We start from the raw sequence: 14,974 nt of genomic DNA on the forward strand, positions 1-14,974 counted from the left end.
GAGCCGGCCTGGAGGCCAATGGCCTGGTCCTGAGATGGAGATCTGGTTCACAGAGCCTTGCAGACTCACAGCAGGATTTGGGACTTGATTCTGAGAGTGATGTGATTCCCTTAAAGGATGCTGACTCTTAAATGATTGGGTTTGAGTTACAAACTATCTCAGGATGCTTTGTGGCAATTTGATTGGAGAAGAGGAAACTGGAGAGAGGTGATGATGGCCGGGGGTGGGCTGGCAGAGTAGGCTGGAAGGAAGTGAACAAACAGGAGAGTTATGTGCAAGGTGGCTTGGAGGTCGGAAGCGGGTACTCAGAGGTTGGAATGAACGCCTCAAAGGTCGGGGTTTTCTCACGCTGGCTTCCATGTCTTATGCATCCTAGGCGGTTAGTGCATCCTGGCCCTGGGCAGAGAGCCCCTTTCCGGAGGATCCAGGAGGGTCTCAGTGATGATAAAATGCACAGTCCGTACCTGTGTCACTGGAAGTAGGCCCGCAGTGCTGCAGCTTCTGTTGCCATGTCCTCCTCCGATCTCCACAAGGCCGGGGAGTCCTCCTCTTTGTCATGTTTCTGGAGCTTTGGAGGAAAAAAAACAGAAAAAAATTACATATATGATAGGCTCATGGATGGGTCTTTGGGATTTCCTTGAGCAAGTGTTGTGAAGTGGCTGAAGAGAATTCGCAAATCGGAGGCTGGGAGGTATGTGTCTTATAATTGCATTAGTTGCCAAAATTTGAAAACAGGGAGGTTTCAGGTAAAAACCCACATTTCCAGCTTTTGCAACAAAATAACCAGATTACATTACACTGTGGCCTGTTGGCTGCCTTATAATTGTCTGCTCAGGCTGAGAGTGGGGGGGGGGTGCCGCAGCTTGAGGGGGCATCCTGCCATTCACCAGAAGCCCCCCCACTCTCCAATCTTCTCCTTTGGCTAGCAGCATTCGTTTACCTTATGTACCAGACATGGAAGCATTGAGTTTGCTACCTACCCGTCATCATCTGCCCAAGCTGCCCGGGGTTTACTTGCTACTCTCTTTGGCTTAGCCTCTCTTAGGAGCTCTGAGAAGTTTTGTTCAAAGAGCCAAAATAGCCCAAGCACATTTATGATAATAATACAAGGGTCATGAGTACTGAGTAAGAATTAAGAGTATATTCATTCAAAGAGGCTTCAAGCAGGCAAATGATTAAAAATATGTATATTAAATGAGGAAACTTATCAAAAAATTAACAATAGATCTTTGTTGAATCATTTTAAAATCCTCTTCAAATAACCATATTTATTTTTAAAACATCTTGTATATGTCTCAGATTTACATATAGAGTGAATAAAATTTCAATTTTAACAGAGGGAGAGGATGTTCTCAGAACTCTCTCTGTTAGAAGAGCTCAATTTTCCCTCTTCATCTCCTATTGCCATTCTGTTTTATTAAATAAATTTGTTACTCCTGTCTGTGGCTCTATACATCGTAAAACGCCGAAGGTATCACTTCTTCACAGGAGGCAGGAGCAGTGTAGTATCTTGTGTTGTCATTTGAGGAGACTGAGTCAAATGATTTAATAGCATCCGTAATGGCTAATGTTTAGGATGTGAAGGGCAGTCTCTTCACCGTGTATTCTTGCATCGTGCATCATTTCATTTAATACTCACAATAACCCATACACAGACAGGGCAGGTACTATGTAGCTCCATCTTACTAAGGAAGAAATTGAGGTCCCAGGAGGTTCATCGACTTGTCAAAGATCACCCAGCGAGGCAGCGGTATTTCCAGCGTGGTTCCCAACAATCTGTGCCTCTTGATCTCTCCCAGAGGAACTGCCCTGCAGCTACAGAGTGGACAGTTCCATGGGTCCTGCTCCACCCACCAGGTGCATTCACCCCTAAGTCAGACCCTTGAAAAGAATCTTGATGACTCGGCAAAAAATCTGTCAACTAAAGTAGTGGCATTTGCTGTTTACAGTCAACATCGCTCTCAATCTAACCCAGGTAGACGCCCACCCTGGCTGCTTGAAGCAGATGGAAAAATGTCCCCATTATTTCAGAGCAGACTGATACAGAAGGCAAAACAGTGAGGGAACAATAGCCTGGCTCTCCAGCTGAGCTATATTTCCATCGGGGTAAGTTTGAGCTTAAATGAGGTTCATTAGCATATAACCAGGCCACAGATATGTTTATGAGGGTCATGGATCTTCCCTTCAGAATCTGGCTGCCAGCATGTCGGTTTTACATTTTGCCACATAGATTTAATTCTCCTTAGTGGAAGAAAACCACATTAAGAAGTCATTTCCTTCCTTGCAGAGGCAGATATGATGCAATTGCTACAGGCGAGTCAAACGGGATTGCTATTTTTCTACTCAAGAACTAATTTTCATTTTGATACTAGCTTTAGGTCTGTTATAAATCCATCTTGTAACCATTCAGTAGGATGACAAAGAACAATGCAGAGCTCAGAAAATACGGCCTCCGCACTTCTGGTACCGCCACTGAAGACCCAGAAATCAAGCATTAAGTGGCCTCATCAACGCAGATCGTACCAGATGAGTCCAAATAATTTAGAGCCTGCAAACAAATGTTAATGCCTTTCTGGTTATTAGGCGACCGTCTGTTATTGTCATATGCCTTACAGATGGCAACGTAGTGCCAATGCTTAGAAGTCGTTTATAGGAAATAGGAAATAAATAAAACAAAAACTAGTCATATTTGCAAAGCCCTGTGGTACAAGGTTTTTAAAATTTCGAGGTTTCCCTCCTAAAAGCCCCGGATGGAAGCCTGTGGCTTTCCTTAGGACAGTCGTGCTCAACCCGACTGCCCTGGGATCAGATCACATGGAGAACTTTAAAAACTGCTGATGTGGGGTCCACCTCAGGGATTCTGATTTTATTTGAGGTCTGGGGGTAGCCTGGGGATTGGTTTGGGGACTTTTTTCAAATTTCTCAGGCAGTTCTAAGATATACTTAACTATTGAGAAGCGCTGAATTTGGGGGGGAAATGTGTGTGTGGACAGAGCCTATACACATACAGAAATAATACATCTGTCTTTAAGCCCATGGTTTCTGACCTAATCAAGAGAACTGAGGCTATCCTTTGCAAACTCTGCTCTAGTTCTGTTTTTGTTCTGTTCACAGCCTGTGAAAGAGGTGTCTGAGCCACAGGCCCAGTATACGGATTTAGTTCAGGAGCCTTTGAATAGGGTCTCAGTCTCTGCAGGGACAGGAAACCTGGAAAAGGCCCCGGTGGGCAAGATGCATGTCCTGGAAGAGCCATCCAGGTGACTTGGAAAGTAAACAAGCTGTGGTTTGGAATCAAGTTCTGCTTCCCCAAGGCAACCCAGAAACCTGTGGCTGGAAACCATTGCCCAGCTAACAAGGATAAGCCCAATGATCTTAAACAGCGGATACCTAAAAGGCACTATTTATCTTGGACGAGCTTTAATGGAGGAGTTTCACTTCAGGTGAACCTTCTAGATGACCTTTGGCTGTCCAAGGGAAAGGCAGTGACTACTAATACACACGATATTTATACTGTCCCAGCAATGCCAGGGGCCAGCCCTGGCCCTAGAACACTAAACCCTTTCCTGTCCTCATGGGGTGGGGCATCCAAGTAAGGAGAGTAGACACCAAATGGTTAATTACAACTGAGATAGACATTCCCAAGGGGGCTGATGCTGGGAGGAGCTAGCCTAGTTTGAACGGCTTTGGAGAGCTAACTTAGTGTTGTAATACAGAGTGATTGGGAGAGAGGATTATTGAAGGAGCATCCGGCAAATGCTTTCTCAGATGAGGTCAGGCCCAGACTTTAACAAGGAGAAGGGCAAACTCCTTAAATCCTTAGTGCCTCAGTTTCCCCCTCTATAAAAAGGAAGTAGTAAAAGAATTGTTAGTGACGTGCCTGACGTAGTAAGTGTTGCTTAGTTAGTGTTTGCTGTGCTGCTGTTATTATTATTATTTTATTATTATTCTGATACTCCATCCCCATGACAATGAACACTGACCAATCCACAGCGGTTACTTTCAAGGATAAAAGTGCCTTTACTAACTTCATTTTTCTCCAGGGACGCATATCTTTCGGACCTTAACCACCCTGTAAAAGGATTAAAAGTTTAGACCCAAAGCAACTAATCTAATGAGACATTCAAGTCTGAGGAGGAAATTTAGCTCTTGTAGCTCCAAAATGACCTGGAATAATCCCTCACTCTCAGGGTTGTTGTAAGGCAGGGGTGTCGAAACTGTGGCCCGCGGGCCAACTGCGGCCCATGATCCATAGTTAATTGGCCCGCAGCAAATTCCAAAAATATATTTAGTTTACTTAAATAAACCAGGTGAGGCAATATGTACGTCACCTCGAGTGAGTGGCCCGGCTGTTTGTGTATTTTACTGCGTATGGCCCTTGGTAAAAAATGTTGAAAAAAGTTTGGACACCCCTGTTGTAAGGCGTGAAGAAGGTATTAATGGAGGCTCCTTCCAGGTGAAGGTTAAGGGCCTAGAGTGGGAAGCATGTGGTAGAGGTCAAAGGTAGTCAAAATTGCCCTGGGAGCATGGTTGCCAGATTTAGCAAATAAAAATGCAAGACACTCCGTTGATTTGTTTCAGTATATTTCATGTAGAATTGAGGATATACTTTTACTAAAAGAAATCATTGTTTATCTGAAATTCAAATTTAACTGGGCTTACTCTATTATATTTGGCAATTCCATCTAGGAGACCCCATAGAAAGGTACCACAGGAAGTACTTGGCTTGTATTTGGGGTCTTTCCAAACCTGCCTAACTCTGACTCCTGGGAAAGACGGAGGATGATCATTTTCAAGGCTAGCATTTTGTGTACGCCAGGGCTTATTATTACTATAGCATGAAATGCAGAGTGAATCACCAGCACGGTTTCAATTCCATAGCTTATCAGTTCTAAGAGGCCCTTTTCTTCACATTTCAACATCTCCGAGATCAAAGTATGTCCTAAAATCAATGACATGTCATAACTTAATTGACAGTGTTTTTCTTTCTTAGTAGGACATAAAATAACAAAGCTTCTTCCACTTGATGGTGCCTGGGATTCAATGCTCTATAGTTTTCCATCTGTCGTCCGTGTAGTTAAGTCACATAAGTTAAATTGTGAGAACGCTCAGCACCAAGGCTGATGTAATACTTATTCCTTTCCTTTTCCCTGTGCAACAGCAACAGTTGAAACTATTTTCACAGACACTTGGTTCTGTAGAGGCAAGCACATGCCAAAGTTACAAAGTTTGCAAAAACTCGAACCAGTCTTTGTTCACCTTCGGCAGAGTCAAGCCTGTGATGGCTTCTTCAAGTGAATTCTATTTCTATACAGCTTTGAAAAGAGATTAAAAAATAAAAAAAAACGTTAAGTGCGTCTTCCCACTGTATGTGCCTGAAATGATTCTGGGGGATGCTAGTGTCAACAGGGTTTCTAATGGAAATACTGATGTGTGTCGATTTTGACATTGTGCTCTGACTGTGTAAGGAGTGCATTATCACGAAGGACGTGGGGTAATAATTAATTCCCTGATGTAATGCTCAAACTGCGTTGGCTACTGACATTTTTCTGGCTCTGTAATGGAATACAGTAGGAGGAATGAGTCACAATAATTTAAATGTTTTTCAGAATTTGGAACTAATCGGTAGTAAAATGCCAAATTATCTTCAAAGGGGGTAAAAATGAATTAAAGCCACTTCTTAAAGAAGCAGGTGGCTGAATGTCAAGTTGGGTGTTATAAAAATACATCAGTAGCTTTCATTGTTATCAGTTTTGTAAAACAATACAAAGAGCAGAATGCTTAAATAAACCACTTCTTGTGGGTTGATGGTTCTGTTCAGATAGGTGTTTATATAGAGAGTGGAAATAATTTCAATGAATGGGGAAGAAAATCCTTAATTTTATACATCTGATTTTCTGTTACTACTTTCAGTTTAGCCAACAAGCATCTGATGAACACATGATGTATTCCAGGCACTGTTCTAGGTCTTATGAAAGCTATCAAGATAAATAAGCCAAAAATCTTTGCCTTCTGAGGTCTCCCCACCCAACAGGGTGGACAGAGTCATACGTACATAATTTAATACAAGTCAGTCTGGATGTAAGTATGTTAAGTACTGGACTAGGAGTTCTAGCATAGTACTCTCAGAATGTGTCGGGGAGAGAGTGGTTCTTGCTGGGGTAGGGGTCTGGAGTAGACTTGAAAAAAATTAGGATTTGCACTGGACTGAAAAGCTAGTGATGGGATATTAAGGACAGGGTTCTCCTGGGCTGTGGGAACAGCTTCAGCACACACACCATGTGTGTGCCAGCTCTCTGGGGCTGTGTCCCTGGCCAGCTTCCTCACTACTTGCCGCACTCCGCCTCATGAATCCTGAGAGGGCATTCTAGCCAGGTCTGACTGGCTAGCAGAGTGGTCAAGAGAGCTGAAATTTAGTTGTCATTTTGAAAAGTCTTAACATGCCAGTGTTTAAAGATGGGACACACACCCTGGTTGCCCAGAAGACAATTCAAAGCTTCAATGTTCCATTTACAATCATTTTTCAGTTCTTTTGATTAATCAAAAAAGAAAGTCTCAGTGCGTACTATTAATAGCACGTTCTTAACATGGTACCAACATGACCTTGAACAGAAAGGGTGGAGCCGTCCATAACCTAGCTAGAATATAGTATAAGATGGTTTTGTTTAGATTATATTTATTTTTAGGGTTACTTCCCATTCATGATGTCATCTCAAGTCTCCTTTTAAAGTAAATTTACTTAAGTTAAAAATAAAAGTAGATTAAAAAAAATAAAGAAAGAAGTGAAACAGTGTGGGAGGTATGGCATTAAACGTGGCATTAACCTTGGGAGATGGTCCAGGGGTGGGAAATACAGCTGAGGTGAGGGAAGCAACTGGATATGTGAGGCTCCAGTGTGGGCTTCCTGAACGCGGATGTGATTGTTTCTATTGGGATGAACTGTGGCATGCTTTAGAATTTTTTGTTTTTTGACAGATTTTGGAAGTCAAAATAATGTCATATTATAATAGCTCTAAAGAAAAACAACATAATGATCTGCAAGAATGGGAAAACTTTGGGTAGGAGGTGTGGGGGGAGACATTGCAGAAGAGATACCATCTTAGCTGAGATGTGAACAATGATTAGAAATCCATTAAGCAGAGAGCTGGGGAAAGGCTATTTCAGGCAGAGGGAACAGCAAGTATAGAGCATCCAGGAAACAGGAAGCTCGGTGGTTGAGTAACTGGCTAGAAGAGTGAGGGAAGATTATTTGCAGCCTGTGGGGATGACTAAGAAATTTGGATTTTATTTTTGTGTGCACAGAAGATATTAAAGGGTTAGAAGCAGAGAACTAAAGGGACTAGGATAACTTTTCATAAAAAGAGGCCTGTCTGGAGAATGAATAGGAGGGCAACAGCTACTGCAACAGCCAGACAGGAAGTAATGGGAGCTGGGGTGGCAGGGATGAGGAAGGGACAGAGGGGTGCTCGTGGCCCCGTAAACCAGTGTGGTGGTGAGTTAGCAGCAACATGCACAGCTTGTGTGTGGGGCTCGGCCCCTCCCTGTAGACAGACCTCTGCCTCTGCTGGCTTCCTTCCTCACACCTTGTAAAGCACACCTCGGCTCCCCTGCTCAAGGCTTCTATGAACTAGTGTGAAAATCCCTCCCTTCCTGCCTGATATGTGCCCCCTCGTCAATCATACATTTTTCAATGTCCCTAAGTCCCCAGGAAGCCTTCTTGGGCCATTTAGATTGGCGCAGGATTACATTTCATGATTTTGGATGTTGTCTCACTTTCTCTGTCGCAGTCAACATCCTATGAGCACAAATTTCCTCCCTAAACACCAAACACTTTTCTCTAAGTGCTGATTATGGAGCAGACAGTCCCTCACCTTGGGCTTTCTTGGTATCCTTATGAATTACCTCATGAATTACCTTTCACTTCATTAGGCAAAAAAAGAAAAAAAAAAAAGGTATTTTTCAACCACATTTACTTCCTTAGAACCCCGAGGTTCTTCAAATATTTTGTGCATAAATATGTTAATTGCCTTCCCTCTTACTCTCTATGTGGGGATCCTGTGAACTGAAACCCTAGACTAATCATTAGATGGTGAGACCTCTAAGTGCAACAAAATTACCCCTGCTTCCCTCCGTTCACTGTGAGGGTCCCCAAAGCCCAGACCTTTGCCCTTTGTGGAGAGAGATTCAGGTAATCAACAAAGCATTCATCATTTCATTAGTTGCCAGAGCTCTGACTTAAGCCTAACATGCTTGAGTCAAAGCAAAAAAATTTTTTAGTGCTGCCAGTGGGGCCAAAATGCTGAAATAAGCTCTTATATTAATTAATGGTATCCTACTTTCACAGAGTATAGAGTGTTGATGTTTAAGAATTTGTAACCCCCAAAAGTATTTATTAACTAGAAAAATCACAGCCCTGGAAAATAATTATGCCAAACCAGTGTACTATAACAGAACCCAATTGCTTATCCAATTATACATTAAAGTATCACATTGTCAAGCCCATTGCCAGAGCAGGAAATGCAACTTCGCCAGCATCACAGTTTGGACCAGACATTACTCAATTGATTGTATGTACTGTGAATGGTCTTCTGAGCATCCTGTACACCCTATAAAACCTGTACAAACCAGGGGGGGCAACTCATGCCAGCCATCAGAAAAGCATTTTAATTGGTTGGACCTTGGAGTTTGCAGTTTTCCTTCAGAAGCTTGTTGGGAGCGGCTCAGAAAGAGCAACCCTGGTTTCTGGTTCTGTGCAGTTGATTTCAATTACAACATCAAATGAGTCACTTCCTGTAGGCGGAGCAATGAGGGGCCACCCTGGAATCTGGAAAAGGTTACAGAAAGGGCTTCCTGGGTCTGCGGCACTGCCCCCGGCTGGCCAAGGTTAGAACTTCCTTACCTGACAGCAGGGGACTTAAGGGACAAGACTTGGGAACTAGGTTATGAGGGGCTACTGGGGGGTTAATATAGGAGTCACTACATTTGAGAATTATCAGCACAGACAGAGTGAAGGGCAAACTTGACTTATTCTTAGGGCACCCATAGCTTACTCCAGTGGGTCTCATGTTTGTAAGGGATGGCACTGATCCTGCCTAACTGTTGGCTTTAGCATTTCGGATGAAAAGCCCATTATGGCAACAGCTTGACCACCAGGGTTCAGGGGAGTCACTGGTTGTATTCACCCAGCAGTTCAATCCTCTTCAAATTATAACAAGCTCTCCATAACAGCCACTTTGGGAACAAAGCCTCCTGTCTAGCTGCCATGTTTATGGTAGAGATCACCACATCACAGTAACGTCCTTCTTTGGATTCTCACAGCTTGCTATGTCTGATACCCAGTAGTAGGTTTACAAGAAGCATTTGTCAAATGTGTCACTAAATTGCACTTTCCCTCCCAACTTATTGGCTGCGCAAATGCATCATTCCCATTTTTCCAGATGAAACACCCGCGCCTCTTAGGAACTTCTAAGTTCAACCAACATCACATGGCTAATTAGGATGCATATTTGTTTGGATTAGAAATATAGTTTGCCGGCTCCTAGTGCACTCATGGATCCACTCCGTAAATTCTTGGGAACGTTTCTTTGATTAATGTTTTTGAAAACATGGTGGACAAAGCCACACAAAAAAGAAAGCCAAAGTTGCAAATAGAGATCAACCCCTACACTGGGTTCACCCCCCAGTCTGGCTGGGCTGGGCTGCCTCAACTGGATGGGCAATTGCATCTCAGAGCAGTTTATAGCAAATAATGGCTGATCACCAACACCGGGCTCCATCATAACTGAGCTTGATGGTTTTTCAATAGGTGGGAAATTGGGGAAGCAACAGGGACTACAGACTTCCGCCAGTTTGATTTCCTTAGGCCTCCTGTTTTTAAGAGTATGCTCATGGAGAAATAGAATGAAAGCTCTTCTGAAACGAAGGTTGTGATGGGGCAAACTTAGGAGAAGGACACATTTATTCAAAAAGCAATTTTCTTGGCCAGTCAAGTTCTGAAAGCTTTTCCCCTGTGTTTGGGATACTGGTGCTCAAGCTGATGTTCCCCTTTATTCCTAGAGTGATGTCAACCTGTCGTGCTCAGAATATGGAAAGGGAAAGGCAAAGGGCCCATTCTGTTCGACTGTCCTGGACATTTTGTTTCATATACACTATGGCTTCTTTTTTCAGAGGCACCTTATAGAATTTAGAAGCATGGTCCAGGCAAGATAGCTGCCCCATAAGGAGGGTGGGATGTCTGCACTGCGAGAAATTAAGCCAACACACAACAAGCAAGCAAATGCATGCAACCATAAATGCAGCCTCAGAATCCTGCTCAACACAATGCTCCAGGCAACAACATCTGGGCCCTCAAGACAAAAGCCCCCTGGAGAAACTGAACTAGGTTGGCGGTTATACAATACAGGTCCCCCAAGCCCTGGAAGCTCGTTTCTTTGCAGAGCTCATTAAATTATTCAGCGAATGGTGCCATGTCTACCGTGCACTGGCACAGTGTATTACCCTGTGCAATGGTGAGCAAGCCAGAAAATGCTTAGCGCCTTGGGGGGCTTACAGCTAGGAGAGAAGGTAGGCAGTTGGCGAGTCATCCAAACTATTACTACCATGAGAGAGACTAAGAATGAGAACTACATTAGACAATATGGTCAGGGAAGACTTCCCTCAGGAAGTGACAGTGACGCGGAGAGGGATCAACAAGTGCAAATACCCAGAGGTAACTGCGTGGTCTCTGACCTGGCTGCAGCCCAGTGCCTGAAGCCGAGACAGGAAGTACCCAAAGAGAGTAAAAGACGAGGTGGAGACGAGGGTGAATCTCCCTTCCTCTGGTACTAGGGGTGCAAGTGCCAGAAGAGCAGAGGGAGGGATTGGATGATTCATTTGGTCATATCACCTTTGTCTAGCACCTCCTTTTACTTTTTGCTAGGCTCAGAAGAATGACAATCAGGCGAAGACTGAGAAAGTCCAGACTTGGTGAGGTGAAGGTGGTGAAGGTGGAGAGGCCAGCCAGAACAACCGGGCCCCGCTTTGGCTCTGAGCATGGGCAGTGCCACGTTGTGGTTTGACTTGTGCTTACGGGGCCTCTCCCTCACCTTCACATCAGGCTCCGCTAATAGAAAACTTTCCACAGAAAAGCAGGTGAGCAGCAAGCTATCTGCACAAGGGGTGACCACCACGGAGCAGGATCCCGAATGGTGACCATATGTTTGGCAGAGCTAAAAGCGCTACTCTAGCACCATCCGGCCAGCTGCCTGGCACCAGCACCCACGTGCTGGCAGATGAAAAATAGCTAACGTAAAATCTATATTCCAAAGGTGCTCACTACTCCGCTGGATTGGTCACGATTGCTTCTTTCTACAAGACTGCCGTCCTGCCTCTGGTTACAAAACTGCACCCCTCCTGAGTAGCCTACCTTCTGTCACTCACAGATCCATTCATTTTTCTTGGAGCTGTTCCAATGCCCTTCAAAGAACCTGGCCCCTGTGAGCTGCACAAACAAATTAGGAGCCAACCTTTCCCAAACGCCTCTCTCGATTTCATTTAAAAACCTTCTTTAATGAAGACATAAAGCCTTGGATATGGCTGAAGTGCTAAGCTTACCAAGTGTGACAGCAGATCTTTGTCACAGAGGATTTCAAACGTCGTTTTTTTTTTTTTCTTTTGTTAAAGCCAGAATACTTAAATGGAATAAAACGAAGGTTTCCCTGTTGCCTGCTCAACTGTTTGTTTTAAATACCCAGTAAGTGACCATAATCCAGAAATCAGCACAAACAGAGATATAAGGCAACTGCAAACACACACATACCTCTTCAGCACAGTGAATTAAAATGCAATGCCAGGCTTGTTGTGACTATTTCAACGCATAAGCCTAGAAAAGAGATACCCTTACTTTTCCAGCTTCCTACTGTGAATCTAACCTCCCAATTATTTATTACTGATACGCTCAAGAGGCCAGGTCTTTGTTTATATTTGTATTTGTAGATATAAATATAAATAATATACATAATGTGAACTATAAATATATAAATAAGTATAAATTCTCTCTCTCTCTCTCTCTCTCTCTCTCTCTCTCTCTCTATATATATATATATATATATATATATATATATATATATCTCCTAGGCTTGGCATATATATATATATGGCGTGATTTAAAAAAATAGTATCTTTGATATTCCCGTTAAAGCTGAAAATATCACTGTTGGGAGTTACGCCTTCATGAATGAAAAACCCATAAAAATCTTTTAAGGGTCCTAATCTTTTAATTAATCTCACTGCAGTACTGTGAAAGGGTTTAAAGAAGTTTGGTTGGTTTTTTAAAGGATAAAAGATCAAAATGCTTTAAAATAGTTTTATAATTTCAGGTATCAATTTAAAGACCCAGACTTTAAAATTTTAATATTTTAAAAATGCTTGTTTCTAGAATCAGGGTTCGCCACAGAGCTTTAAAGGTCTCCAGTCCAATATCATAGCACATCTTTATCCTTTCTGCCATTTTCCAAGGGACACTCGTGCCCTGGTTTGAATGCTCCAGGGATGAGGAGATTACTACTCTCTGAGACTGTCTGACGCTTACCTGACAAGCTGTGCTAGGAGACCATTTTCCTCACCCTGAGTCTGACTCTCCCTTCCCCCCATCTACCCATAAGGCCTAGCTCCAGTTCTTAATGTCACACAGCATAAGATCAAGTTGGTGAATTTGAGCTACACCTAAATCTGGCAATATGGTGGGCTTGACTGGATCCTCGGGACCACACTGGCATTGCTGGTGGGAGGATAAACTGGAGCAACCTCTTTGGAAAACAATTTGGAAGTATCTCTAAATTTGACAATGAAAAAACCCTCTGACCTAGGAATACTATTCTTGGGTATACACCTGAGAGAAATTCTTGCCCACATGCAGAAGCATGTTCAAAGCAGCTCTGATTAAAATAGGAAAAACCTGGCAATGACCAACATCCCTCAGAGAGTAGAGGAATAAACTATGACACTGTCATGCAATGAAATGTTACACAGTGATCAAAATGATTGTTTGATACAGACAATTAACCCTTATGGATGCATATTAACATGTTAAGGAAAAAAAAATTCCCCAAAGATAACATGGAGCATGATGCGTTTTTGTAAAGTTAAAAAAAAAAAAAACCCTCAAAAATATATACATTTTAGGAATGCACAGAGACGCCTAAAACTATATAAAGAGAAGGGAAGCAATGGGGACCATGGCGTTCAGGATGCTGGATAGGTCAGTGGGGGGGGGGGGGCAGGAGACAGGTCTGGTATGTGGGCGTATCCTATGGTTAGATGTAGGATATTATCACAATGGTAGCTTTTGTTTGGGGTGATGATTTGCAGATACTCATTGGTCATTAAACATAACTATTTACATAACTACATAAAAGCAGACCATGAATGAAAACAAACAAAAATGACCGTCCTTGGGCAACATGTGGGATTACAACATAGGAGGATCGCAGTTTCCTTCACTCTTGGAAATCCAGTTTCCATTCCAGGAGCCTCCATAAGGCTTGCAACATGGTAGCATTTGCCACGGAAAAGCATGGAAGTTATTAATTGGATTCCAGATGTCTGAAATTGATGTATCCCTTCACTGAATCCCCCTAGATCTATTTTGGGTATAACACTTCACACAGGAAGCTGTTCTTAATTAAAACTGTGCTGCCTTAGGAGTTTTATGTCTGTGAGACAGTCAGCTAAATGTTCTCCTCTCCATAAATTTGCTCTTATGTCCTATTTCTGAAGCAAAAGTAATACTTGCCTGGATTTTAATAAACATGTCTGCGGTTGTAATATAAGTTTCACATGCTTTCTACATTTCATAATCTCCTTTAGTCCTTTTATGAGTATGCTGATCCCTACACCGGGACTGTGTTTTAAGGGACCTGCAGCTCTATCTCCATTTCTGCTGCTCACCATCGGGGATAACGAACAGTATGCTGATTGATATTAGGTCGGTGCAAATGTAGTTGCGGTTTAAAAGGTTAAAAATTGCAAAAGCTGCAAGTACTTTTGCACCAACCTAATATTTAGGTAGGAAACACAGACTAGATGTTACAAAAAGCCATTAAATTCCAAGCTATTCTGCTCCTCTCCCTGTTTAATTTTCGCGATAATTGACTCCACTTCAATTATCTAAAGCCTAGTAGCCAATTTATTAGTCCAAGATCTGCGAGTGTTCCTAATTAGTTACTCAGCCTGTGTCTATCAGATGCCAAAATTTAAAATTTTAAAAATCAGACAAACTAATTGTTTGGCAGTCCAGAGGCAAAACAACCCACTGATTGACCGTCCTTTCATTTTGCAAGTGGTTATTTGGGCTTAGTTGGGTGGAGAGAGAGCTCATCTCCTACAAAAGGAGGCAGAGTCAAGACTTACTCCTTCAGCCAAAGGGCAGCTAAATCACGAAAAACGAACACTGCTCTATGGAAAATGGACCCCTGTCCATGGCTGAAGGAGAGATGTTTTCAGTCCAACGACAGGGAGCCTTCTGCTCTAGGGAAATGAAAACATCAAAGGATGGGAGCCCAAGAAAATGATGGCATAATTATATGGTTGTTCTATAACTATTATTATTATTAATTTGTATTGCGCCCTCACTAGGTGTCAGGTACCAAATTCTGGTAGAGCAATGTTCTCATTTAATCATTTGAAGAGTGCCACAGTGTTGTCACCTCCATTTTCAGGTGAGGAAGTTAAGGCTCAGAGACGTGGTCTTATAGCTTGTGGAAGGTGGGGCTACAGGGCCCACTCCCACAATCTTCCTTCTCTCTCCCATGTAACAGTATTCAACATCTGCTAAGCAATAGAGACTATTGCTTAAGTTGTAATATCTAAATCAAAGCACTTTTGCATATAGAATCTCACTGGATTAACTTGGATTTAGCTAGAGGCGTAATATTGTTGTCCCCATTTTACAGAGAAGGAAACAAAGGCTTGAGTCTTCCGCAGTCTTGGACTGAAAGTG

At 42.7% G+C, this 14,974-nt stretch overlaps 1 protein-coding gene across 8 annotated transcripts in view; it reads right to left on the reverse strand.

Annotated features, from left to right (window-relative positions):
- The window catches only part of FHIT (fragile histidine triad diadenosine triphosphatase), a 1,395,299-nt gene that overhangs the window by 21,011 nt on the left and 1,359,314 nt on the right, over nt 1–14,974 (reverse strand). For all 8 annotated transcript variants that reach the window (XM_033131625.1, XM_033131622.1, XM_033131621.1 and 5 more), the window contains one exon: nt 465–568. In XM_033131625.1, coding sequence (XP_032987516.1) covers nt 470–568 — 99 coding nt within the window. In that variant the 3' untranslated portion in view covers nt 465–469. The remainder of the gene's footprint in view (nt 1–464; nt 569–14,974) is intronic.

Source organism: Rhinolophus ferrumequinum, chromosome 17 (genome assembly GCF_004115265.2).
Source record: "Rhinolophus ferrumequinum isolate MPI-CBG mRhiFer1 chromosome 17, mRhiFer1_v1.p, whole genome shotgun sequence".
Classification (NCBI taxonomy): Eukaryota; Metazoa; Chordata; class Mammalia; order Chiroptera; family Rhinolophidae; genus Rhinolophus; species Rhinolophus ferrumequinum.